The 26,004-nt window shown below is 51.5% G+C and overlaps 1 protein-coding gene across 21 annotated transcripts in view; it reads right to left on the bottom strand.

Annotated features, from left to right (window-relative positions):
• Nucleotides 1-26,004, bottom strand: part of Zmynd8 (zinc finger MYND-type containing 8) — a 97,821-nt gene that overhangs the window by 45,193 nt on the left and 26,624 nt on the right. For 13 of the 21 annotated variants that reach the window (XM_076852000.2, XM_076852005.2, XM_076851994.2 and 10 more), the window contains 8 exons: nucleotides 20,718-20,866; nucleotides 14,298-14,516; nucleotides 11,325-11,438; nucleotides 9,289-9,381; nucleotides 8,099-8,186; nucleotides 5,742-5,797; nucleotides 3,213-3,290; nucleotides 1,434-1,549 (listed from right to left, as the gene is read on the bottom strand). In XM_076852000.2, the coding sequence (XP_076708115.2) occupies nucleotides 1,434-1,549; nucleotides 3,213-3,290; nucleotides 5,742-5,797; nucleotides 8,099-8,186; nucleotides 9,289-9,381; nucleotides 11,325-11,438; nucleotides 14,298-14,516; nucleotides 20,718-20,866 (913 nt within the window). The other 8 variants (XM_076852004.2, XM_076852007.2, XM_076851990.2 and 5 more) reach the window with 5 other exon arrangements.

Raw genomic sequence — 26,004 nt, 5'->3', positions numbered from 1 at the left:
TCACCAAGACGGCTCACTTTCCCACGCTCTGATCAGGACATGGGATCAACAGGCTGCCACGGATTCTTCCAGCTCTTCAGATAAGAACAACAACTCCTGCCCACCCCTGGGACCGGTCTCCCACCATCCTCTCCTCCCTGCTCCCTGTTCTGACCACACAACAGGTCCACCCTTCCCTGCCTGAGCCTCTGCTCTTGCTGCCCACTCTGCCCAAACCTTTGCACCAGGCCCACCACCACCTCCTGATGGAGATGGCTAGCCCAGCGGACTCCTGGGTGTGACCCATCTTCCCAGCGATGTCTGCCTGCCTGCCTGTTCACTCCCACGTCCCCAGCACCCAGCACCCAGGCTGAGCAGGCTCCAAATGTATACTTCTTTGAAAGAAAATTTAATAAAAGAATTTCCAGCAGATTTCCAACAAGAGCCATTAAAATCCAAATATGATACCTCCTATCAAACCCAGTGCCCTATCAAGGAATTTCCATCTGGTCTCCTGACAAAGCACTGTCAGGATTCCTAACAAGGAAGTGGGTTACTTTGGAATTCACACTGTTCTTTGATCTGCAAGACCTCAAGCAAAATTTCAAAATACAAACTGCATTTTCTGTGTATTCCGTGTGGGGTATAATTTGTGCTGCGTGTATTTAAACAGACTCCCCTATGCACTCTCCAAACTGCAGGGGCAGGGGCGGTCCGGCGTGTGCCTCATTTAACCCTAAGGGAACTTGCCAGGAGAGGACTGCAATATAAACCTGCTCATCCCTGTCTACCTGTTGTTCTGAGCACAGGGGCTCTGCCCCAAGGGAACTGCTATTAGCTGAAAGGCACTTCCCGGTGTGTGGCGGATATGGGGAGGGCAGAGATGCTGGGAGGGGAGGCTCACACCTGTCAAAACAGCAGCCCCTGGTAATTTCCCACTTTAGCTACAGAGAAAAGGGAACAGGAGGGAACTACCCAGCAGGATGATAAGAGATTCATTTACCGGCAATCTGGGAAAATACATCTGATCCCTGAAAGCATTATTTTGAAAAGCAATTTGCACAGAGATTTAATTTACGACGGGAAAAATGAAAAAATAAAAAAGGACGGCAGCACTTAAAATAGCCCGGGAATTCATCCCGATGCCAGTTAGATCAACAAAACCACTAACGTAAGATTATTTTCTAACGTACCTGGAAAAAAAACTGAAGCCCACACATTATCAGGCTTAACACAGCACAGGAAAACATTTCCCACCACGAGATCAAGGGTTGGTATCACGACAGTAAACAAATCACAGCCATGCCAGCCAACAACAAGAGGAAAAATCAGCTTTTAAAAAATGGTAATAATAATAAAAATAATAGCCATACCCTCCACCTCTTTTCTTATCCAATGACAGTGTCAAAGGTTCGGGTGAAGCTACATGTTCAAAGCCTGTTTTTAACGCCCACCTGTCGTGTTGTCCAAAGAAACGGGCATCGACCTGCCCGTCCTTATCCCTCAGGGCTTTTGCAGGCCAAAATGGAAACCCCTTCAGTTTTGCCCAGACCAAAGGATGTGGATTGCTCTAGAAGAAAAACAGAACCCAGAGTTGGCACACATTTGGCAGTGAGACACACTTCCCGGCTGGGGAGGGCGAGACGGCGGGGAGAAGGCGGCCACAGAGGCCCCGTGGGGTTCCCTAGAGAGGGGGCCGCGGTGCCTGCACAGAGCTGGGGAGGGCTCCAATGGGGAGGGGACCGAATCCGAGGACAACAAAACCAGGCTGGAGTCCTGGCTCCGCTGTCCCCTGGACGGCTGTGAGCAAGGCACTCGCCTTCCTGTGAGCCCTGATGCCACTCCCCGCAAGTGTGGGCTGACGTGCCCTGCACCAGCACAGAGGGCAGCAGAGGCTGGGTTTATTCTTTCCATTTTTTTTTTGATATTTCTAGTTGTAGATGGACACAATACCTTTATTTTGTTTATTTAGTTTTTTTATTTTTTTTGTGGTGCTGGGGATGGAACCCAGGGCCTCCCACGTGCTAGGCAAGCGCTCTGCCACTGAGCCCCAGCTATCCAGGTGTTTATCTCCAAAGGCCCGAAGTGACATAGGCACGTCGTGATTCTCCCTTCACTTGCCCGGTCATGCCCCTCCAGCCCTCCATCCCCACCCCCTCTACCCAACCCCCCATACACTTCTCTCTGCTAAATACCAGCTGACAGGCACGGGGCCTTGGCTTTGACCTCCAGCGTCACAGAGGGCAAAAATAAACACCATTTTGGAAATTCAGATCCACAGTGAGAAACCAAGGTGTCTTTAGGTCCTCAAGAACCATGATTTGTTCTCTCCTCAGATGCCACCCAGGTACTCGGTCCTTCCAAGGAAACTAAGGCCACTTGGGGTGAAGATCTCACTTCACCTTGCAGCCTGCCATGGCCTCTGTCCCCGAGCTGGCATCTACTCTGCCCTCACCCTTCTCGAGGACAAGGTGACTGTCACAGAGGATGAGGTCGATACCCTTGTTGAGGCAGGGGGTATAAATGTTGAATCTTTTTGGCCTGGTTTATCTGCAAAGGCCCTGGCCAATGTCCACACTGGGGAGCTGCATTTGCAACGTCAGGGCTGGTGGGGGCGCTGCAGCAGCAGGTGCTGTGTCAGCAGGAGGCCCCTCCCCTCCTTCCCTCTGCCCCAGAGAAGAAAATGGAAACCAGGAATCCAAGGTTCAAGCATAGGCTTTGATCTTTTTGACAGCTCTTAACATTTTCAATAAAAAGCTAAACTTTGCTAATTTAAAAAAAAAAAAAAAAGGAAAGAAAGAAAAAAATACCACCATGGATTGGAGAGTCTATAACATTAATCCATGAAAGTATTTCTAACCTTCTTAAAACAGGCCCAAGAAGATTTGTGGATGACACACTCATCAATACTCACAAAACTCTCAGCATTATTTATGCAACCTGTGACCCATATCATACATGTCCTGTCCCCCACATCCCACATCCCACACCTGCCCCTGCCTGCATCCCACATTCCTACCGAATTCCCTTCGACTCAGGTTCTGCAGTTCTCCCGGGTTAACTAGTTCTTGCATACGAACAGCCTAGGAGGCTCATTCTATCTAGGTTATTTTATCAGTAAAAACACGTATTAGAACTTCATCCAAAGTTTCGACTCCTAAGCCCCCTGGAGAAGGCTGAGCCATCAAAGACAGAGTTCAGAAAATGAAATAAGGAAAGTAAATCCAACTTACACAAGGCTCGCAAAACCAGTTATCTCGTTTTTGGCAAGCAGCTAGATAACATTCTGGACATACTTCAATTTCATTCATCTGTAAAACAAAAATACATTAGAACATGTCAACCAGGAGCCTCACACCTGGGGGCCTTCATGAATGCTTGATGGGTTTTTTTAAAAGTGTTTGTGCTTTTATTTGAACGTCCAGGGTTTTGATTTTTTGTTTTTTTTTGTTTTTTTGGTTTTTTGGGTTTTTTTGGTGATTTGGCTGGTTGCTGGATTTGGTTTGTAAGACAGGGTTCTTGCTGTGCTGCCCAGGCTGTTCCAGAACCCTGGGCTCAAGGGATCCTCCCACCCCTGAGGAGCTGGGACTGCAGGCTCACACAGAGTTTTCTTAATGATTTTAATGATTTGGGCCACAGTGGGAACACTTTGGAAACAGATCCAACCTTGGCACCACCATCACATTCTGGACCAAGCACACCCCAGGTATCCAGCCCGGACTCTCACCCCACAACAGCACATCCCCCACGCGGGACCCAGAGCCACAGAAATCTGAACTTGCTTCAAAAGCTTCCAGAGACTTCCCTGCACTGGGTCTGCAGGCAGGTTCCTCACCCGTCCCCCGCCCCAGAAACTTGGAAAGGTCTAAGGCATTTTGGATGGTCACACCTGGGGGGTTCCCAGGCCCCAAATACCAGTCATGCCAATTTGAGAAACTAACAATGAAACCTAAATGCCTGGAGCACCTCAAGGTCATGTGCACACCCTGGACACAGCTCACCTGGAACCAGCGCCGCTCTCCAAGCCCTTCCAGCTGCTCTGTCCCCCAACACACCATGCTCCACTTCCATTTCTAATCACACCATCCCTACTTTATTTCCAGTGACAAAAATCCAACCCCAATCCAGCACACAGTAACTTCCAGACTCAGAAAGTACAGCCAGGAAGCTCCTTGATCCAACTTCACTGCCACCATTTCCCAGCTCACTAACTTTAGGAAAAGATGCTCCATATTCCCTGGTCTTCCCCTCTTCTTCGGAAGGAAAAGGGTGCCATCGGTACCCAACCCCAGGGTTAAAAAAAAAAACACGGAATGAGCCAGATGACACAGTATCCACACAAGTGAACAGCTGTCGAAGACTTGGGGACTGGTGGCCTTCTGAGTGCTCCCTGAGGATCGACTCAACAATGCCAACGAGGGGAGATTTTTCTTACCACCATTTTTCAGGAGGAGAAAATGAGGCCCAGAGAAGTTGAGGAACCTGTCCAAGGGTCCCAGCACCAAGGTGGCTGGGTCAGGAAGTAAACCCAGGCAACCAGGCTCCGAAGCCCTGAAGCTCCCCCACTGCATGGTGAGCTGCTGCTACTGTCTCCCACGTCAACAGCCCCGATTTTCTCTTTGTCACCTATCACCACGCCAGGGGCCACTTACTGAAAACCGACTGACTTAACAGGTGACCAAAGACATGAGTGAATGAAGGGAGGGGGCATCTCCTCCCACCCCACTCAGCTGCTGGGCTCTTCCAGAGGCACACCGCACACAGCCACCTGTCATCCAACAAAGGCAAACTGGTGACCACGGTGAGGGAAGACCACCTCCCCGCTGTCCGCTCCCGAGCTGCGGAGTGAGGCGTAACAGCTCTTCGGGAAGACAACCGGGAAGCATCTACCTAGCCCTCTGCCCTGTTCACATCCTCCGACCTGGTCACTGTGTGTCTAAACATTGTGCAAAGTGACCATCAGAAGCAGATGGGACACTCCAAGACGGAAGGGCAACGGCATGCATTGTCACCTTAGGTAAAGTGCTGTCACAAGTAGGTTCCACTCAAATGACAAAAAATGTCCGTGGATACTACGCAGCCATGAAAAATTCAGTTCTTTCCATGTGTTCAATTACCCAGAAAATAGAAAGTACTCGAACTTCAAGTGACAAGGCAGCTTAGAAAATCTCACTTTCTCTCTCTGTGGACACGCACAGAGGCATGTGCCTCGTGGATGCTCCCCGGCCATCCCAGGCAGGTCCGCTTAGGAAGGAAGGGACAGATGCACAAAGACGGGTCTCGGGTTGCTATTCTTACAAAGGGATCTGGTAAAGAACGCCGCCCCCCGTCACTCTGGTTGCCATCTTGTCCCACCACACGAAGTCTCACAGCTCACAGACCCAACAGGTCCAGCCCAGCCTGTGGGGGTCCGTAGGACAGCCACTCCAGGACACCCCGGCCCCCCTACGGAACCTTTCACCCAAACCTCATCTTCAGGAGGACAGAAAGGACACCGACTCCAAGCCACAGGCTGTGCAGCCAGGGACAGACACAGCGAGCTCTAGTGACAACCAGGAAAAGAGCTCAGGACCCCGGCGGTGGCCAGGACCTCAGGGAGAAAACCACAGAGGAGCATCTTCTCCCTGAGGCCACCGGGAGGCAGAGCGCTCATCACACTGCGGCCCCTCTACCAAGTCCACGGTGGCCACGGCCCCCCACCGCGCCTCCAGATCCCAGCACCCCGCTCTGGATGCGTCTACAGGTCGGTGGGAAACACATACCTCGTGTTCACAGATTTTGATGACTACTTTTGCTATTTGCGTCAATTTGTGATTTCCTAAGGGAATAAGAAAATAGGATTAATTCTACCGGAAACACTGTAGCACCCCACCTTGCCGTTAGATGTCCCCTGACAACATTTAGCTCGCTTTCCTCCAGCAGTTGACCAAAGTTTCTGCTTTCTAATGTCCGTTCCGATTATCTGCCCTTCAAGACCAACCAGTCTTTGATGCCTCAAGGTCATCTCCCAAACCAAGCAACTGGTGTGGCTTTCCCCAGATCATGGATTAATATCTGAAAAAGGTTTTGATCTTCTACAGGCTCAAAAGTCCTGGAGAGGAGCCTTACTGTACCCGTCACCCCACACTGCAGCAACCCAAGAAGGCGACGGGGACGTCACCACGTGGCTGGGCCAGGGGCTTCCAAAGAGTCCTCCAGTAGCCACAGCAGAAAGCAAGGAAGAGCGTTCAAGCTCAATTATCAACTAAGAAGCCAAGGTCAGGTTCTTCCAGCAGGACACTCATAACAAAGAAGAGACCTGGACAGGTCTAACCCAAATCCTCACCTTTGCTCTAAAGCAGGGGATGAAGTGGTTAAAAAAAACCATGCTTTCTTTGACCCTTACAATATTTTCAAAAATTTTACACTTGTTGACAAACAGATTTCACACATACACACACACGCGCGTGTGACCTAAATATCCAAACTCCTTAGGTCTGATGACCCTGTAACCAACAAGCCCCTGGAGCTACCAACAGCAGCCTCTCCAAATAACCGGGAGTCCCTGCTCCCCTCACCCCACTGGCCATCCCTGCGGCTGCTGGTCTTCTCCTTCCCCTGACCCACTCACTCACTCTCTCACATGCTCGGTGGGCCTCTCTGCTCACCGCCCAGCGCCTCCCCTTTCTCCCAGCCCTGCAGTATGCGGGCTCCTGCTCAGGGAGCCCCCCTGGAACGCTGGCTGAGGGTCTGCACTTGGCCACTCATACGCAGAGAACAGGAGGCACCTCCGGGTACAGAGATGAAGCACATACAAACAGCACCACTCGGGAATCGTGGTGATGCAGCCAGGGTCAGTAGAGAGCCCAGGACAGAGAGCTCCAATGGCCTGGGCCTCGGGGAAGGAGTCTTAGAGGCCGAGAGGCTGAGGCACAGGGAAGGCCAGGGAGGCGGAGGCAAGTGGAGGGTCAGGCGCAGGCACCACCCAGCACAAGCACAAGCTGACCTGCAGACCAGGGCACCAGGTGGGCAGGACACGGAGAGACCCGCCCAGCCAGAGGCAGACAGAAAAGAACCTTAAGGGAGGTGCCCAGAGGAAAATCAGATGGAAATTCTCCTCCATCCTCCAAATCCACGAACACACAACCGTCAGCACTAGATCCAGCACATAAAGGGCTCCAGCAGTGAGCCACAGAGCGCAACAGCCCAGCTTCTGAGCGAACAGTCGGGGGTTCACCAAAACACACAAATCACTGTGAAGTACATGAAATGACGACTCAGTCCCTGGCCATGGGGAAAAGGCAAATCAAAGCCCCTGGTGACACAGGAGACATTTCACGTCACCCAAGAACGGCCATGTCATAAAGCCAGGCAAGGCCAGGATGTGGGACGCTGGACATCACATGTCTGCCCGTGGAGCACACTGACATGAGCCCTGTGCACACACTGGGACAAGAGTGCTCATGAAGATAAGATGACCCACTCGGTGCAGCACCAGACAGCCAAGAGCCACGGGCACACCTGCCCAGACCACCACGGGCACCACATCCCCGGCAGCTTCCTCTACAACAGCCCAAAGACAGAGACCACCGGAACGTCCATCATTAACCAGGGGAAGGGACCCACCGAGGCGTGCTGACCAAGCAAAAGATCACCGGCAACTACAAAGGCACGATCCTCAGTCACGCCAAATCCCAACGCAGGGTGGGCGCCCCCACACGGAGAGCATCCCCAGCCCCGTCCATCTGGAACTCTAGGCACAGAGGGAGAGCGGAGCCCCGGCAGAAACGGAGGTGGGCTGCGAAGCCTCCGCCTGACCTGAGGTGTGGCCCTGCGCTCGTCCAAGTCACTGAACGTGCTCATGAACCTGCGCATTTCCTGACATTTCCACCTCCGTTCAATTAAGGAGTTTGGAGAGGACCGTCAGAGCGCAAACCACGCATCACCGAGCCGCGGACGTCGGCTCACGCCTTACCGTGCACGTCGCACTGGCCCCGTTCACACGCCACGGCCATGCGCACACAGTGTCCTCGGTCCCCCGAAGCCTGATGCTCGACTCTGCAGCCCGGTTCTTCGCGAGGGGCAGCAGAGCGCGCACCAGGCACGGGGTGCCCTCTCCGGGCGCCGCGCGGCCACTCACCCCCGTTATAAATGATGCAGTTGTGCAAGATCCACTTGGCGTCAGCTAGGAAGGCCTCCGTGCAGCCGTACATTTTCTTTTTAGCGTTCTGGGAAGAGAAGCCACGGGGCACAGTAAGCAGTGGCTCCACACCAAGCAGAACCACCTGCCCCTCACACCATCCGCTCACCACCACTCATTCCCCATGATCCTATTATTGTGAGATCTCTGACCCTGTTTTAAAAAATGCACCACTGAATTCATCACAGGAACTTGGATTTTCTCATCTTAACGCTGCTGTCATTTGTTAAGAGGTTCCTTCCAAGAAGAGGTCGATTTCTCTATTTGTGTGAATTATAAAGACAGGTCTCGCATGAGCCTCCTGAAAACTCAAGGAAGCACACATCACCATCCCCACTTCACACAACACTATGCCAACAGTATGAAAGATGTATCCTCTTCTTCTTTGGCAGGACTACTAGGGAAGAACCCAGGGGCACTCTACCACTCAGCCACATCCCCAGTCCTTCTTTTCATTTTTTTATATCATTTTGAGTCTGGGTCTCACTGAGTTGCTGAGGCTGGCCTTGAATTTGCAATCCTCCTGCCTCAGCCTCCTGAGTCACTGGGATGTCGGGCGTGCACCAACACACCCAGCAATGTGTCCTCTTCATGGATACTTTTCATCACCCATATTGAGTTAATGGCTTGAGATCAGCACCATGGTGGTGTGCGCAATCTAAAGTGTTACAAATATAATTTTCACCATGGAATTTTAGCATGAACTCGGAAAAACACCTTCGGGCATTAACAAAATAGCCTTATCGGCTGAGAAGCCGATTCTAAGAAGCCACGTCCTTATTGCTAATCTGGAGGTTTCCCAGCTACTTAAATGTTCTCTTCTTCCTTCCTGCTGCTCTCATTAGCACATCCGAAAGAAAGAGAAGAGGACGTAAGGCGCGAGTCGATCAAATCGCTAATTCTTAGAAGTATGGCTCTTTGAGGTAGAAGCTGGAATCACTCCCAGAAGAGCAGTGAGCACACCTCCCAGGACCCCCCTCAACCCCCGGAAGGACGTCACAGGGGAAAGGCGGTGAGCGGACCAAGAGTTCTTCTCTCCAAATAAAACTGATCTAACGTGGAAGCGAGGGGCTGCCTTGGCATCTCCACCCCCGGGGGCCAGCACGGGAGGCTCTGCGGCGGAGGCCAACCTTTTCCAGTGTACAAAGGTCCATGGGGTGGAAAATATATTCTGCGTAGTCGGGATGCTGTTCCAAGGGAACGGGCTTCTGGAATGCATCTGTCTGTAAGAGAAAAGGTAACATGCACAGGCCAGGAAGACCACGCTCCAACCAACACGGGACCGAGAAGAGGACCTCTCCGAGACTGCCAGGAAGGAGGCCGTGGGCAGCTCCACTGGCCACCATCCCAGGCTGCCTGGATGTTGATAATCCTGGGCCCAGACAAACTGGTTGGGGTTTTGTTATTTGCTTCGCTATCAACATACACCCAAGTAGCAGGTTCTGTCCCCTTCCAATGAGGCTGAGAGTCCCAACACACCAGGGGTCACTTTAGAGCTAGGCCACACCCTAGAGGACTCATCACCAAAACTGACTTGAGGGGGATATGTGTTCACACCTAAAGACAAAGTCTCTTGGGTGCCAACAGATGTTTCTGATGCAATGGGAAATCTAGACAGTGAGATTTCGTTCCTCTTTTCAGAGGTCAAATTGCCTTCAGTACAAGAACTGTGCAAAAAGTCTTTACCTTCACCCATTTGCTTAAGCTCTAACTTGACTCAGCTCAAGATGGCTGGGTGGTATTTACTTAGCAATTTTTTTCTTTTTAAATCCAAAGATTTAATTAAATACCAAATTATACCCAAGCAAAGAATCGGAACAGATTTCCTTTTGCAATCACCTGTGTTCACTTCGATCCAGAATGAAAGTTTGACCACTGTAAATTTAAAAAATGCTCCAGAGCAGGGGTATGGCTCACGGGAAAGGCACTTGCCTAGCGTGTACCAGGCCCCAGGTTCCAGCATGGAGGTTAACAAAATCGGCAACTTTACATCAAACAGAGTGAGAAAGTAAAGCTTCTTCTCTTTGTCCTTTGGTTTAAAACTTGACAGAGTTGACAAATCTACATACTCCGTCCGTTCTTTTTGTAAATAGTCATCACGTTCAATCACTCCACAGTAAAAAAAAAAAATTTAATCAAAGATTTTTTCTTTTTTTATGGTTCCAAGGATTGAAACCAGGGCCTCACACATACTAGGCAAGATCCATCCCTGGCCCAAGATCTTTGTTTTTTAACTAAACTAAAGCTACTAGCACAGCTTTGCTTCCATCAATTGAGATTTAATTCAAGAGATAAATAGTAACTAATTCAATATCTAATTTCTTCATCGTAACAAATTTCAGAATCTCTCAAAGCAAACTTTTATTTGTTTAAAGAAACAGAACCACAGTGGTCACTAAAAGCAGTGAGATAGTCGGCTACTGCATATGCCCCGACTTAGAAAGCGAATCAGAAAGGAAGGACCCATCCTTCAACTTCTTTAGATTCATCTGGAGGGAGACAGAGTCCTAACATGCCCATTGTATCATCACATTATTTTTGGCAGAAGATATTCCTCCGCCATTTTCCTGAAAACTATCATAATGATCACAGACACACCTAGGGCATGGCGGGCCCTCCCAGCAGGGTGCCATGTGAGGCACAGCCAAGCCTGGCAGCCTTGCTGTCTACAGTTTCCAAAAGTAGCAAAGGCTGTGCAGCAGGACTCATTTCACAACTGACGGAACTAACCGAATTCTCACCCATTATGGAAATCTCCCTGGTTCCACACCAGACCTCAGTTATAAATAAAATGGGATGCCCTCCTCTCCCTGAAGCGGAATTCCACCCAGGCTGAGGGAAGGAGCACACAGCCCTCGGGCCAGGGGCTGTGGAGTTGTACTTCTCCACCCATCAGGACTTTAAGGCCCCACTGACCGCTGGACCTCGTGTTATTTGCTGACTAAGCTCCTTGGGGACCCGGAGAGCTCACCACAGAGAACTCACTGAATGGCACCGTACCTGATGTTTACCTGACAGACTTAAAATGGGGACACACAAGACAAGTCCAAAGAGCCCGGAGAGGGATCTGAAAAGCAAAGCCGACGAGCAACGCGGAAAGCTGCTAACAGAACTACACGGAGTCTTATCTTCATTTACGCTTACACCGGCGGACCGATCCTCTTACCCCTGGCTGTTTCATTTTCTGAATGGCAAACTTGAGCAGGTAGGAGAGCTGTTCAATGGTGAGCATTGTCATGGCTTTGCTCTGGGTCTCGATGCACTCTGCTACTGTAATCTTCTACGAGTCAAAAATCATACACACACATATCCGGTTAGAAAAAAGAAAATCACAGAGCCACGGGATTATTCTCCTTCTACTTTTTCTTTTCTTTCTTTTTTTTTTTTTTTTTTTAAACATACACATAAAAAGAGATTCCCATCTAAATGTGAATAGCTGTTTCCCTTGGCAAGGACTCCAATCTACCAGACCAAAATATGCTGGATCTGTGGGTAGACATTAGAAAGCAACCACCCACTGACTACCTTACAAGGAAGTGTCTCCAGCTCAGGGAGACGACAGGATCCGGGGGAGCTTGGGGGAGATGGGAATCTGGAAAAGCATCCTTATCCCAACCTTGGTTCTCAAGAAGGGGATGTGAGTGGGAAGGTCACCGATGCTTTCGGGGGAGGGATCTCCTCCCAAGATGAACTGTCATCAGCTGCTAATCTCGAGCCTCTTGAGACTCAGAGCTATCGTGCAGGAACGTGGCCCAGCACTGTGCTGATGGCAAGAGACAGGCTCCCTACAGGAAGAACCTGGGGGGTGGGGGGAGTGGACTAATAATTAATCCACTGTTCATCAGCACTGAGGTGAACTCCCTTGGGATTCCTGGGCACATTTCCAAAGGGCAGAATCTACCTGTCTGTCCACACAGGCAAGAGATGTCATGTCACAAGGGAAAGTCCCATCAAAGAGGAGACAGAGAGAAATGATATGATACCACATCTCGGGGATTCAAAGGCCCATGTCCTGGCAACAACAAAAATAGCATCTGCTCCTAAGTCATGAAATGTTCCTCGGCCATCTGTGAAGGGAGCGAGGATACGTTTTCTTGGGTAATCTGGACTGTTTCCACTCTTCACTTCTCTGGGAACTCTCAGATGTGTCTGGCTGGTTGAGGAGAAGGACCACCCAAGAGTCACTAGGAAGTCAGAAAGGCTGCAGGATGCACGCATCTCATCCCTGGGCTACCAGAGCCTGAAGAGCTAGTCTTGCCAGAGGCCTGCCTTACCGGGCGACCCTGGAAGAAAATCAGGCTGTGGACCGTGCACGCAGAACTCGTGATGGTTTGAATTGCAGTTTGATGCTGGGCTCCACCCAAGGAGAACACTCGGGTTACATGCCCAACTGTCCCTCACTCCCTCACCCCCTGCTCCTTCCTCCTGGCTGGCACCGCCTGGAAGTGCTACATGAAGCCCTTAGGAAGCCTTTGTTGCCTAGGAACTGAGGATCGGAAGCTCACCCTGAGGCCAGGGTAAATCCGCTGGAGAAGGAGGAAAAAATCCTTCTGCTTGACAAAGAGTTGCCAGAAGTGTCTTCCTCTGTCACACATGCCACCGGAGCCCACCGAGGGCCTTGAGGGGGACGCGTGGCCTCAGGATGAGATGGAAAGGGCCTGACTGGGCACCAGCTGGGACTGGCCCCGTCTCTGGGCCCTTCCCACACATGCTGACAATAAACCCCACCGCTTCAGGCACAGTTCGAAGGAGCTCTCCCTGCAGAGGAAGCGTCCCAGGGGAACCACTACCTGTTCTGCAATAGGATGAAACAAATGGGAACAGTCGCTTAGGACCCAAGGAACCGGTGGAGGTTCCAGGTCTCGCTCTAGGTGTAGCAGAACCAGACCTGGCTCCAAACACAGGCGGGCAGGGCGGGCGACACCCAGCCCACCTCTGTCTCGGTGGAAGAGTGACCAAGGGAACCAGCAGCCACCTTCCAGCCATTTCGGAAGCAGAGTGCCATCCCAGGGTCGTCACCAGAACGACTCGATGCCTGATTTCTTTTCACCTGTTTTCTATTTTCCTCCTTCCCCTGCACAGAAGTGGAGGCAGGGACACTATCTGTGACTTGTTTTCTTTCCCACAGAAGACACCCAGGCAGCCCCTCCACGGTTCCCCAGACGCATCTTCATGTGAGATCTGAGGCCAACGTGCCTTGGGATCCAAGAGACATTCTACTCTAAATGACTTTCAGATGACTCTTCTTTTCAGCATTCGAAAGAGCCTCCTAGTCCAGAGTGGCCAAGGACAGACGCTGCCTCAGAACCCTGCAAGTCCAGGGACTGGTCTAATAAGAGCGGGAGCTTGGCTTCGGGCAGCTCTTGGCTACCCACGAGGCCTACGCTGCCTTCAGTGCTCCCCTGCTCTGCCCAGGCCGCACCCCTGCCTGGAAGGTTCCCCCAGACAGCGGCAGGGCCCACCTCCATCAGCTCCTTCTCAAATCTCAGGGGGGCTTCCAGGCCTGGACATTTAAAATGGAACGCCCTGCGGCTCCTGAACTCCCTACTCCCCATCTTCAATTTGCACCTCTCTTCAAACTCATTATTTCTAACTTTATTTTCACTTCTGTCCTTTTCTGCTAAAAGGAAAGTGATCCGTCCTACTTTTCTGAGCACTTTCCAGATCTCCCTTAGAAATACTTGTTGCATGAAAGACTCAGATGGCACAGCCACCACCAAGAACCCAGGACCCAAACTGGGTGTCCCAGGTCGGCGGCGGCTGCTGATCCCATGACACAGCAGGGCACACGCAAGAGAAGCTGCGCGAGAGCATTTCAGATCGTGTGAACTGTCAACGGGTTCAAAAGTTATCGTGTAAGACGTGCATTCCAGAAGGAGCAGACAGCGGCAGATCTCGAAGCGATTCAAAGACTCGAGAAGAACCCAGACAATATTCCATGCGATCACTTCTCCAAGAGCTGCAGGACCGCAGCCAGGGGCAGATGCTGGACCAAAAGGGGGGTGGCCAGGACAGAGCGAGTGGGAGGCAAGAAATGTCTCTTTTCCCCTTAATCTGGATTATTGGAAAGTTTGTAAGTCAAAAGAAGAGAAGAGAGAGGAAACGAAGCAGGTAATGTATTCATTCGTTGGGAACTAACCTCACATTCAGGACAAAACCAGTCCCCCTCTGGTTCCGATGTCAGTCTCAGACACTTAGCGTGATAAACCCGGGGACAGAGCTCACAGCAAAGGACTTGGCCTTCCCGGTGACAAACCCAGCAGTAGAAATCATTCCGTCCATCCTGCGGTACAACATCAACAGGGTCTGTGGTGAGTGGCTGCTTCATATAGTAAAACGGACCATGTCTTAGTTCTGACTGAAATGTAGGCAAGAAAGACAGGTTTGGTTTCAAAACAAATGTGCATTCTCAACAGGAATTTGAACAAGTACATCAATAACAACACAAGAAAATCACAGCATTTCACATCTGCTAAACAGGCGAGCTAGCTGCGGTTCCTCTATGTCCACAACATTAGCAGGTCATTGGGTAACTATGAGGGTCTTTCCTCCCTCCCACTTTAAAAGGCCACAGACTGAACACTAGTGTCTCAGAGTCACCAGGCGGCCCTGACCTACATAGGTACAAATTTTAACTACCGCTAAACAGCCGCATGACCTTGGACGGGTCTCCCCACCTCTGGGCCTCAGTTTTCTCATCTGTAAAATGAAGGTGAGGTATCTAACGTCACGGGATTATGGGGCTGTGTTCAAATGAGAGGATAGAATGTATGGAATTAACACGGTGCCACCATCACCAATGTCGTCCCCATGGTTAAGAACCCAACGTACACAAGTTCACGTTTACAAAGCCAACAGAAGTGTGCAATCTGCCCTGGGAGTCTTCACGCTGTAGGCACTTTGAGAATATAGCAATTGGATCTGAGTGACCAAAAAAGGATCTTCCATTTTTAAAGCCACCCCCAAGGCACAAAGTCATGAACCAACCAGAACCTTCCTCAAGTCACATCTCTTGAACAACTTGAGGCAACCTGGAGTTGCCAGAGAACCTCAGCCTTCATTACAAACAACACAGGAAAATGACTTGGTGGCAGGTCCAGGGACACCAAAAATACAGGAAAGCCATCCTCCAAACACATAAAATCACTCAGAAGAAACTCATTAGGAAAACAGCCATTGCCCTCCAATATGGAATCCTATTTACATCTATGATCAAGTCCACGGAAGCATCAAACAGCCCGGTAACTAGCGGGGTGATCGAGAAAGCTTGGCGCACAACTGTAACCCCAACTCGGGAGGCTGAGGCGGGAGGATCTCAAGTTCAAGGACAGCCTGGGCAACTCAGTGAGACCCTGTCTCAAAAAACTTGTTTTAAAAAGGGAGGGGGCCAGGTGTGGTGGTGCACACCTATAATCCCAGGAGCCTCAGGAGGCTGAGGCAGGACGATCACAAGTTCAAAGCCAGGTCAGCTACATAGCAAGGCCCTCAGGACTACTGAGACCTTGTCTCAAAATAAAACATAAAAAGGGGGCTGGGGATATAGCTCAGTGGGTAGAGTATTTGCCTTGCATGCATAAGGCCCTGGGTTCAAACCCCAGCACCATAAGTAAATACAGCACAAGAAGGGACAGGGATATGGCTCAGGGTTCGGCACCCCTGGGTCCCCTCCCCACTACCAAAAAATAACAATGATAATAAAACAGGAAGAGTGCAGTGTGACCGCGAACCTCCCTTACTCGCAACCACGTCTACCGTCAAATACAAGCCGGATCTTTTTGGTCTTGTTTTTGTTTCCTTGGTGCTGGGGACTAATCCTTCAGCATGGAGTTTCTCTCACACCCCGTCACTATCCCACCCCACTGTCCTGGGTGGCTGTCCAGTCTCCAGACTCCCTCCTCTCCTGGAGCAGCCCTGGGTGCTGAGAACCAGCTGCCTGATTAATCGCCTGTCACTCAGATCCTTTCCTTATCTGCTGCTTGTAAGTGTTACCTGCTCCATAAAAATAATCTGATAACAAACATGGAACACTTTTAAAAGGAAAAGCAAATCATTTCAGGCAAAATGAGTCATGATTTTTTCTTCCCCACAGGGAAGCAGAGCAGGCAGGTAAACAGCCGGTGATATCATGGGACAATTACAGGTCCTGAGTGCACATGTTCTTATTCTCTGCCCTTCCAGGGGCTGGCATGACAAGAAGCGTGGGAAAGACCCTTCTGTTCATTTCTGGAATCTCTTCGTGCACACCAAGAGCCGGCAAGCACTTTCTACAAAGAGGTGAGCCTGGCAGGCCACTCGGTCTCTACTGACAGTGCTCAGCTCTGGCCGTGCAGTGCAGCCACAGAGCTGTGTGCCAATAAAACTTTATAAAAACAGGCTCCTGGGCCACAGGCAGCAGTCGCCAACACCTCATCTACATCCACCCGAGAACGGGTGCTCTGGACTTGCACTTGTGTGGTAGAGGGGAGGCCACAAGCTCAAATGCCTGCAGAGGCCACTCAGGTGGCACAGATGAGTGACAGCACTGTGCATCAGCTTGTGTCCTGCATTTGCAAAGGAGTGGGGCTGACTGCAAAGCCCGTGAGAGCCACACAGCCCTGGAACCAGACCCCGGAGTGAGGAACCTTCACCAGCCTGGACGTGAGTGGGATGGTGGGCAGAGCCCACGCCAACCTGTGGGGTCCCCACCTACTGTTCCAGCGGTTAATATGCTGCCTACTCCAAGCAAGGACTGCTGTGAGAAGTGCTAGTTTGTGTTTTTGTGGGTTGAGGTTTTTCTGTTTTATTATTTTTTGATAGTGGGGAGGGAACCCACTATATGGCAGGCAATAGCTCTACTACTGAACTACATCCCCAGCCCAAAATAAAGTATTTTAAAGCTCTTCTTAAATCCCCGCCCTGGGGCCAGGTGTGCTCCACCAGTAATCCCAGAGGCTCAGGAAGCTAAGGCAGGAGGATCCCAAGTTCAAAGCCAGCCTCAGCAACTTAGGGAGGCCCTAAGCAACTCAGAGAGACCCTGTCTCTAAATAAAATATTAAAAATGGCTGGAGATGATGTGGCTCAGTGGTTATGCGTCCCTGGATTCAATCCCCAATACCAAAAAAAATAAAAATAATTTTTTTTTAAAACTCCTCCTGGGGATACAGCTCAGTAGTAGAGCAAATGTTCAGCCTTCAGAAGGCCCTGGGTCTGATTAGTACCACCACAGAAAGAAAAATTAAAGAAAAAAAAAAAAAAAAAGAACAGAAAGCCTCCCTCTAAAAGTTCTGAATTCCCGATACGTGAAAAAGAGACAAAAAAGTGCTGCACTTAAACTTGGTTCAGCTCTTGATAATAACAGGTCTCCATCCAAAATGGAAATGTATGGTTTGCTTTTTTACAAGGCCAGAATGGCTTTCTTTCATAACACTGGAACACAGAAAAAAACTGGGGGGGGGGGGGGCGGGGGAAGAAAGAGACCATAAGTCAAAAGTCAGGAAACTATTAATCCCATCCCCCCCCTCAGAGGTGGAAGGGTTGAGCAGAGCTGACTGCTAGTGACACTCTAGGGAGGGGTGGGGAGTGCGGCTGCAGGCTGACACCAGCTCAGCCCAGCGTCTGCAGGGCAGATTCTACTCAGCCCTGGCTGTTGCTGGATTCTGCTGAGTGCTTGGTCTACATCTTCGTGTCTCCCTCAAAATTCCCAAGTTGGTATCTTCTAGAAGGCGGGGCCTCTGAGCCTGGGCCTTATCCGGGAGGATACCAGCGAGCCCCCTCTAGCACAGGACACCCTCTATCTCACCTCTACCACAGAGCACAACTGTGATGGCACCGATCTCGGACGTCAGCCTCCAGAAATTCCTGCTGTTGGTAGGTCACCCACCCATGGTGCTTTGTCACAGCCAATCAAACAGCTAAGACACTGAGTGTTTATAAGAACCCAGAAATGCAAGCTGTTATTTGAAATCTCACGATCCTCAGAGGTTGGTGTCTGACAGAAATCATGACACATTGGTCAAACCACCATATGGGGAAGGGGAGGGAAAGGAAAGGTAGGAAACCAGGGGCCGGGGCCGGGGCTCAGCGGCAGAGCTCCCGTCTAGCACGTGCGAGGCCCTGGGTTCGATCCTCAGCACCACAGAAAAAGAAATAAACAAAATAAAGGTATTGTATCCAACCACTTCTAAAAAATAAATATTAAAAATTAAAACAGTAGGTATCCAGTGTTTCTTGTAAGTTCCCTGTGAGGAAAACAGAGATTGCACATGAAGAATATTGACCCTACTCTGCCAGCATTTAAAAAAAAATGCTGTTAGGAATGACAGGGTCGAAGGTCAGGGACGTCTTCCGGTTTCAGTGAAGGTCACTCCATCTTTGCCAACAAAAGTCTCTGGGCCTTTGAGCCTTGGAGGTTTGGATCAGTAATGCAAACGTGCAACGGACCTTACGATGTTCTAGGCCCAGACCCTGTTTTAGGACATAACTGAAGCTCAAAGAGAAAGCCACTGATGTGACCACCCAGTGAGTCCCAGATGCAGTGAACTGGAAGGATCCTGTGTCCAAGAGGAGCGCCTCCCCCATCTGGATACTGGAGAGGACAGGAAGTGTGCTCAGGCCCTGTGTGTCCCTGGCCGGGTGCCTTCTACATTCGCGAGTTCCCACCCTGTGTCAGGCCCTGAGGTGACAACAGCCCTGCACGTTGGCTCCTTCTCTGAGGCTGCCAGTCCAAAGCAGGGGACACCAACTTACAGACACACCAGTTGGTCATGAGGTTTCTGTGCCACAGAAACGGTCTTCACACAGGGCAAGAAGGCAAAGCAGCAAATACCCGAGCGGATTAGCTTCCAGAGAAAGAACTGTGAGCAAATTCTTAGAGAACAGTGGGGACTCCCACTGTGGGTGTGCATGGGTGTGCATGGGTGTGCATGGATGGGCATGGGTGTGCATGGATGGGCATGGGTGCACGGGCAGAGGGAGGGGACAGGAAAAGACAGCTTCCGACAGGAAGGGCATCTGCTCTCAGGACTCCCTGGGAACTGGAAAGGGAGTGCTGGCTCAGGAAGCCAAACTGGTGGTTTAATTAAGGGCTGAGGGTTATCTGACGGCCATTTTCTTTCTGATAGCTCTGAGATGGCTCCGGGGCAACTGCAGCAGGTCCTCACCAGCTTCTGGGACAGAAAGAGCAATTCAATCTCTATGTTTTCCACTGTAAAATGTGACGCACACGGCCGTTCCTGGCACAAACATTCAGACTGACACAAATGTTTGCAACAGCAGGTGACATGGGGCAAACACTGCTTCGGTATCATCATCAACGCTTTTTTATTTCCCCAAGTACTTTTTCCAAGAGCCCCTGAAAACACACGTGGGACCCCCCAGTTGCTCCTCCTTCGATGGGATCCCTAACTGGCGAGGCAGCTACCAGCCCCAGGCAGCCACGTCACTTTAAACAGAATGGAAAAGACCAAGTTGCTCCCTGACACTGGTCGATTTCGAGGGCTCACGAGCCACACGTGACTGTGTCGGGGTCTAGGACACTGCCACAGAAACAGCCTGCCTCCCAGGTCGAATGTCAAATCACACTCTGGCGGTGGAGCCCGGCTGCGCTCTTCGTTTCTGCTCTTGCCCTGTCCTTTAGCTCCGTGAGTCTCCATGACAGCCCCGGGGCCTGAGCAGCAGCGCCAGGACGCCCAATTCCGTGAACGAGGAAACCAGACCCACGGAGGTCCACGTGCCCAGTCACAGGGCCAAGGGCAGAGCTGGCAGCTCACTCTATAATTTTGAGAATGAAATAGATTTGCGCTGGACACACGCCTCTCCCAGGCCGGGCATTGAACGTGGCAGGCCCTTCCCGTGAAGGCGGCAATCTCGTCTAATTCAACCCTCCATCCCCAGAGCCCACTCCAGGGCCCGGCAATGCACAGAACAGATGAGCGGGTCGCAGGAACCGCAGCTCAAGAACCACTCAAGGCCCCTGACCTCGCAGTCCACACGGGGTGGACACTTCCGCCAGTGAGTCCACAGGGCTCTCACGTCCCCTATTTGGAATGTCTAAGCTGCACCAGAGAATTTTAGGGCCAGAAGGTTCCCGAGATGAGGCCCAGGATGGTGAAAGGTTTTCCCAGCCTCTGACAACCCTGTCAGCCAAGGGGACAGAGAGCCTGTGCTCAGGAGAAGGGGAGGTGACCCTTGGGCCATGCCTCTACCAGGGGCCCACACCCTTCATTTTACAGATGAGAAAACGAGACCGGCAGGGAGCTGTGTCGCCCAGCACTGGTCAGCAGGGGAGATCCTGAGGCCACCGGGAAAACTGTCCTCAGAGTATGGCAACGTGAAGCCAGGGAGAAGCCCCAGCCCCTCGAGAACAATATCCTCATCTCCTCTGGGTCACTACTCTGTCCCCAAACAGACCCGAGAACCCCTGGAAACCTCACACAGCCCCTCTGAGCTGCCCTTTCTGCACATGCAAATGGCAGGCAGCGCCAGGGCAGCCTGCTGAACAGTTGCCAAGCCCGGCCCCGAGGAGCGGAGCACTGCTGCCCGCTGGCGGCCCATGCCACGCCGCGCCCGGCAGCAGCCTTACCTGCTCCTTGCTGTTGCTGCTCAGTAAGCCGGGCTTCTTTTTCTTTTTAATGGGGCTTGTAGAAGTGTCCTGCGGCGAGTGGCCATTGGAAGAGTGGGGGGGGCTGGGGAACTTTCTTTTCTGGGCTGTTCTGTCTGCAGAGCCAGGATCTGAAAGACACACACAGGACCACACATTTTAAAGCACCAGGGTGGCCAGGGTCCCACAGGAGGGTGAGTGTGATGGGGTGCATTTTCCCCCAAACTCAAGGTCATTTGCAAGTATACTCCTCCTCCTAGAATATACCTGCCCCCCTTTTTGTTGTCCAAGGTCAAGGTCAAACAGTCTTTCTTCGATGTGCATGACTTTTTTGGGGGGGAGGGTATTATGGATTTAACCCAGGAGCACTCTGCCACGGAGCTACATCCCCAACCCTTTTTTAAAATTTTATCTTGAGACAGGGTCTTGCCCAGGCTGACCTTGACCTTGTGATCCTCCTGCCTCGGCCTCCCAATGAGCTGGGATTACAGGCATGAACCACCACTCTCCACTCCTACGTGATATTTTTATGAAATCTTGGTTGGTTGTCAAAACAAAAAAAGTTCAGGGCCCACAGGCAACAATCCCACGTCGGGGTGAGAATGAGTCTCCACCTTGCACACTCATCACCGTTCCCGACTGTGTCCCTGTTGACAAGGCCGCAACCAAGCTCCTAGGATCCGTCACATAGTCACCCGCGCTGTTCGCATGCCCAAGAACTTCTTTTCCACACCCACAAAAATGGCCAATCAGGAAACGATGAAAGGCAGGTCACCAAGGCCACATACCAGGGCAACGACGCACCTTGCTCTGTGCAGAAAAGGAGCGCTGCTGTGTATGCTCACAGCTGACAAAACAGAACAGGTAAAAAGAATGACCCTGCCCACCGGAAAGTTCTCCCAGCTGTCAGCAGTGGGCACTCTGAGACCTTCCTCCCAAGAAATCAATACAAATTACATTCTTATTGATTCTCGCCTGAAAAGTACCAGCCCCCCTCTTACTAGACCCGCCTGTTTCCAGCCTCCCTCCCAGTCAGAATCTTAGTGCATCCTTCTACCACCATCCATTCCGTCTTCACCTGCAAGGACCACAGTCCATCCCATGCCCCAAGGTGGCCTCCTCGGCTTATGGATAATAGTGGCGCAGCTTGGGACAGCTGACATCCTGGAGAGCAAAAGCTACAGACACAGGAGAGTGGAGAGCAGAGAGCACACCCCGCGCACTGGGCTGGGACCGGGCTGGGACGGGATGTGAGATACAGGAAGATGACGATCTCCAAAGATGTTCCTCCTGCAGCTCACCACCGGGCAGGTCTCAGCACGCACATCACCCTGCACCATCTCCCGCCTTCAGGGGAGGTGGACTGGTCCAATATCACGGAACGCAAGGCCTGACAATGAGCGGACTCTCCTGCCTCACCACCAGGCTTCCAGAAAGTTCTGAACCAATGATCGGCAAACCAGTGATGAGAGGAAATTCAGTGCTAACCACAGGTGTCCTGAGGGTGAAGAGCCCGGGTCTGGGGGAGCATCCCACAGACACCAAGTGGAGGCCCAGAAAGCCCAAAGGGTCGCCCCCAAGACACAGGAGCTAGTTAGTGAGAAAGCTAAAAGACAGAACCCAGGACAGGCTCCGGGAATAGGGACCGTCCCCAGGGAAAACGGCTTTCCCAGAAGGGTCCTCTCCACTGTCTGACGGGAAAACTCACTTTCTCGACACTGCCTGGCTCCACAGTCCCCTCCTGGAGCAGAGCAGGAACAAGAGGATCCCACTCAGCCACCGTGTGTTGTGCCCAGAACTGGACAACTTCTGCGTCCACAAAGAGCCAGTCCACAGACACAATGGAATGCTCCCGCCCTTGAGAAAGACAGGCAGCCAGGTGCCCAGTGACTCGGGAGGCTGAGGGAGGAGGATGGCAAGTTCAAGATCAGCATCCGCAACTTAGTGAGACCCTGTCTCCAAGTAAAAATTAAAAAGAGCCGGGGATGTGTGAGGCCCTGGAGTGTTCCCTAGCACTGCAAAACCAGAAAGGATCCAAAGGGCACCTCCCCATGACCTGACATTGTCAAGCTTCGGTGCCACATTGTAAAAGCAACAGGTATCCAGCACATTAAGGGACCGTAAGGATGTGACTCTACATTGGTGCTTGTGCATCCTCAGAAGACTCTCACATGAACCATAAGTACAGCAGGGACAGGTGGCCGCCTTGGAAGGAGACCTGTAGGGAGCGGAGAGAGATTATCTTTCACTGTATACCTCTGTGTATTGTATTCACTATGTGCCTGGATGACTTTATCAAAATAAGGGAGATTAAAAGTATTTATAAAGTTCAGTTACACATTTAAAAAAAAAAAGAAAGAAAAAAAGCAGCAGGTGCGAACCAAAGTCCCTGATGAATGAAGGAGGAGGCCCAATTCAGGATAAAAAAAGTCCCAGGTGATAAAGTTGGAACTGGATTGAGAACCACAGAAGGGGGCTGGGGATGTGGCTCAAGCGGTAGCGGCTCGCCTGGCATGCGTGCGGCCCGGGTTCGAGCCAGTCCACAGACACATACAAACAAAGATGTTGTGTCCGCCGAAAACTGAAAAATAAATATTAAAAAATTCCCTCCCCCTCTCTCTCTCTCTCTCTCTCTCTCTCTCTCTCTCTCTCTCTCTCTCTCTGTCTAAAAAAAATAAATAAATTTAAAAAAAAAAAAGAACCACAGAAGGCGCTTGGGATTTGTGCTACGTGACCCCTACTCTGCTCAAGTTTCAGAGTATAAAAGTTTAAGAAAGGTGTTTTGAGCCAGGAGTGGTGGCGCATACCTGTTATCCCATTGTCGCAGGAGGATCACAAGTTCAAAGTTAGCCTCCAAATTTTGCAAGATCTTGTCTTAAAAAATAAAAAGGAGCTGGGCCTGGTTGCACACGCCTATAATCCTAGCAGCTCAGGAGGCTGAGACAGGAGAATCAAGAGTTCAAAGCCAGCCTCAGCAACCGTGAGGTGAGGCGCTAAGCAACTCAGTGAGACCCTGTCTCTAAATAAAACACCACTGAACATGTGGCTCAGAGGTCAAGCGTCCCCCAAGTTCAATCCCCAGAACCAAAAAAATAAACAAATAAAAAGATTAAAAAGGGCTGAGGTGTAGCTCGGTGGCAAAGCACCCCTGGGTTCCACCCCAGCCACACCACACACACACCGAGAGCAATCAGGCAAAGGCTCTGGTTGGTGTGTTTTCAAGTGTGTTGTGAGAGGAGAGAAGCCCACCAGAGGGAGAGGGAGGGAAGGCTTTCAGTGTTTCTCAGGAGGATTTTGGAAGGGAGCTCATCCTCACTGCTAGGACCACCCAGCACCTGCCACTCATTTCCCTCAGCCCCAGACACACAGGGTCTGGTGATCGGACCAGCCCAGCCAGCGCTCAGGTGGCCGCCGGGGCCGGAGCAGCGCCAGCTCCCCCTGGCACCCTGTTATCTCTGTGACTGAGGTCCCCTGGGGTGAGGGTGACCAGCAGCAGTAGCAGCAGCAGCACCTGAGAATACACTAGAAATGACGATTTGGGGCTCTGCTCTGGATCTACAGGAGATTAGAGACACTGGGGCAGGCCCCAGCCACCCTCTTCAACAGCCTTCCAGGGACTAAGATGCGCCCAGTTTGAGATGCTCCGGGTGGTGTGTGTCTGGGGGACTGTGAGGTCTCGGGCCCGGGGAGGTGTGCTCCGCGGAGGGAAGCGTCCTCCCATCACCCTGCGGGGCCTGGTCTGGGGCTCCACTAACAGAGCCGGGCAAGGCAACCAGGCGGGAAAATGAGGCTATGTCAAAGAGCCCCAGGAAGTGTCTTTCCCTCTCAGGGCCTCAGCGCCTGGTCTGTAAAGTGGGGAGGGAAGGAAGAAAGGGACCCAAGTGGAAGCTCTTCCCTGGAGCCCACCACCAACACGAGGTGCGTCCTGCACACAGACCCCACTCCCTGGGCCGAGCGGCCACAGCCTACTCAGGCTTCTCAGAGGTGTCCTGGAGATCAAGACCACGGGGCCAGAAGATCTTAAAGTCCCTCTGGGACTTCAAACTCCTTTAATTCCACGAACAACACTAGAAATCAATATTCCCGTCAACCATTTAGAGCGACCCACGCAGGTTTGCCCAAGCCCACCAGGACCCCGAGAGGAAACCGGGGTCCTGCACTATAAAAGGACGGGTCTGGCCCAAGGTCACCACACTGAAGAGTATCCCCAACTTTCCAGTCTCAGCAGAACATATAAACCCCAACTGTGGGCTGGGGTCGTAGCTCAAGTGATAGAGCGCTTGCCTAGCATGTGCGAGGCCCCGGGTTCGATCCCCAGCACCACATAAAACTAAACCAACAAAATAAAGGTGTTGTATTCGTGGACAACTAAAAATATTTTTAAAAACATAAATAAATAATTTTTTTGAAAAAAAAAACAATTGTCTGCGGTTACAAAGGCCCTGATTCCCCCCAGAGTTAATGAGAGTTGAGTGGCTGTATCCAAGGGGCAGAAATTTAATAGCCCCCAATCAGCAGACACATCTGGCAAGAGCAGGGCCTTCCTTGAAGGCTCCGAGGCAGAAACCCCAGGAAACGTCCACCAGACCCCACACCTTTCAGAGGTCGAAGATGGCGGTCAGCTCTGACGCAAGCCCTTGGCTAAGACCAGGCCTCTGGTGGTGACAAGATGGTGGTAGAAATCTGGCTGTCATGGTAACAAAGCCACCCCGGGGAGCTTTTCCAAAAGGCTGAGTCAATTTTTTTTTTCTCTCCTTTAATGATTTAATTCTGACGAGGCCGTATTGCTAAGCACATTTCATCCACGAACTTGGAAGGATGACAAACAGCCACTTGGACTGTGGCGCGGGGAAGGGTTCACCTTTGATCTGAAGGGTTTCTTGGTTCTGTTTCAGTCTGGGTTTCTCTGGCCACTTTCTCTGGTGACTCTATGGGGCTGGCCCACCAGCCAGCCTGGGCCCCCACCCGCCCTCCGGGTAGGTCTGGCCCGTGAGGGATCTGGGGAGGAGCAGGGTAATGACTCTGGGAAACAGCTTGGCCTGCAACAGGAAGCAGCACACGCTTCCCGGCTGGTGACACGTCCCCAAGATCTTCAGAATACGGGAAGTCTCCTGGGCACCAAGAGCCAGCATGTGATGAGATCCTCCCCAGACCTAACAGGGAGCCACCAGAACAACCCTGCCCGCCCCTGCCCGCCACGCCGTGACTTGAGGGGATCCATCCTCCAAGCAGGCCTGGCCTCTGAGCCTTCCTGAGCCACAGGTATTAA

Source organism: Callospermophilus lateralis, chromosome 3, assembly GCF_048772815.1.
Source record: "Callospermophilus lateralis isolate mCalLat2 chromosome 3, mCalLat2.hap1, whole genome shotgun sequence".
NCBI lineage: Eukaryota > Metazoa > Chordata > Mammalia > Rodentia > Sciuridae > Callospermophilus > Callospermophilus lateralis.
This window is presented reverse-complemented; position numbering and strand designations above follow the sequence as displayed.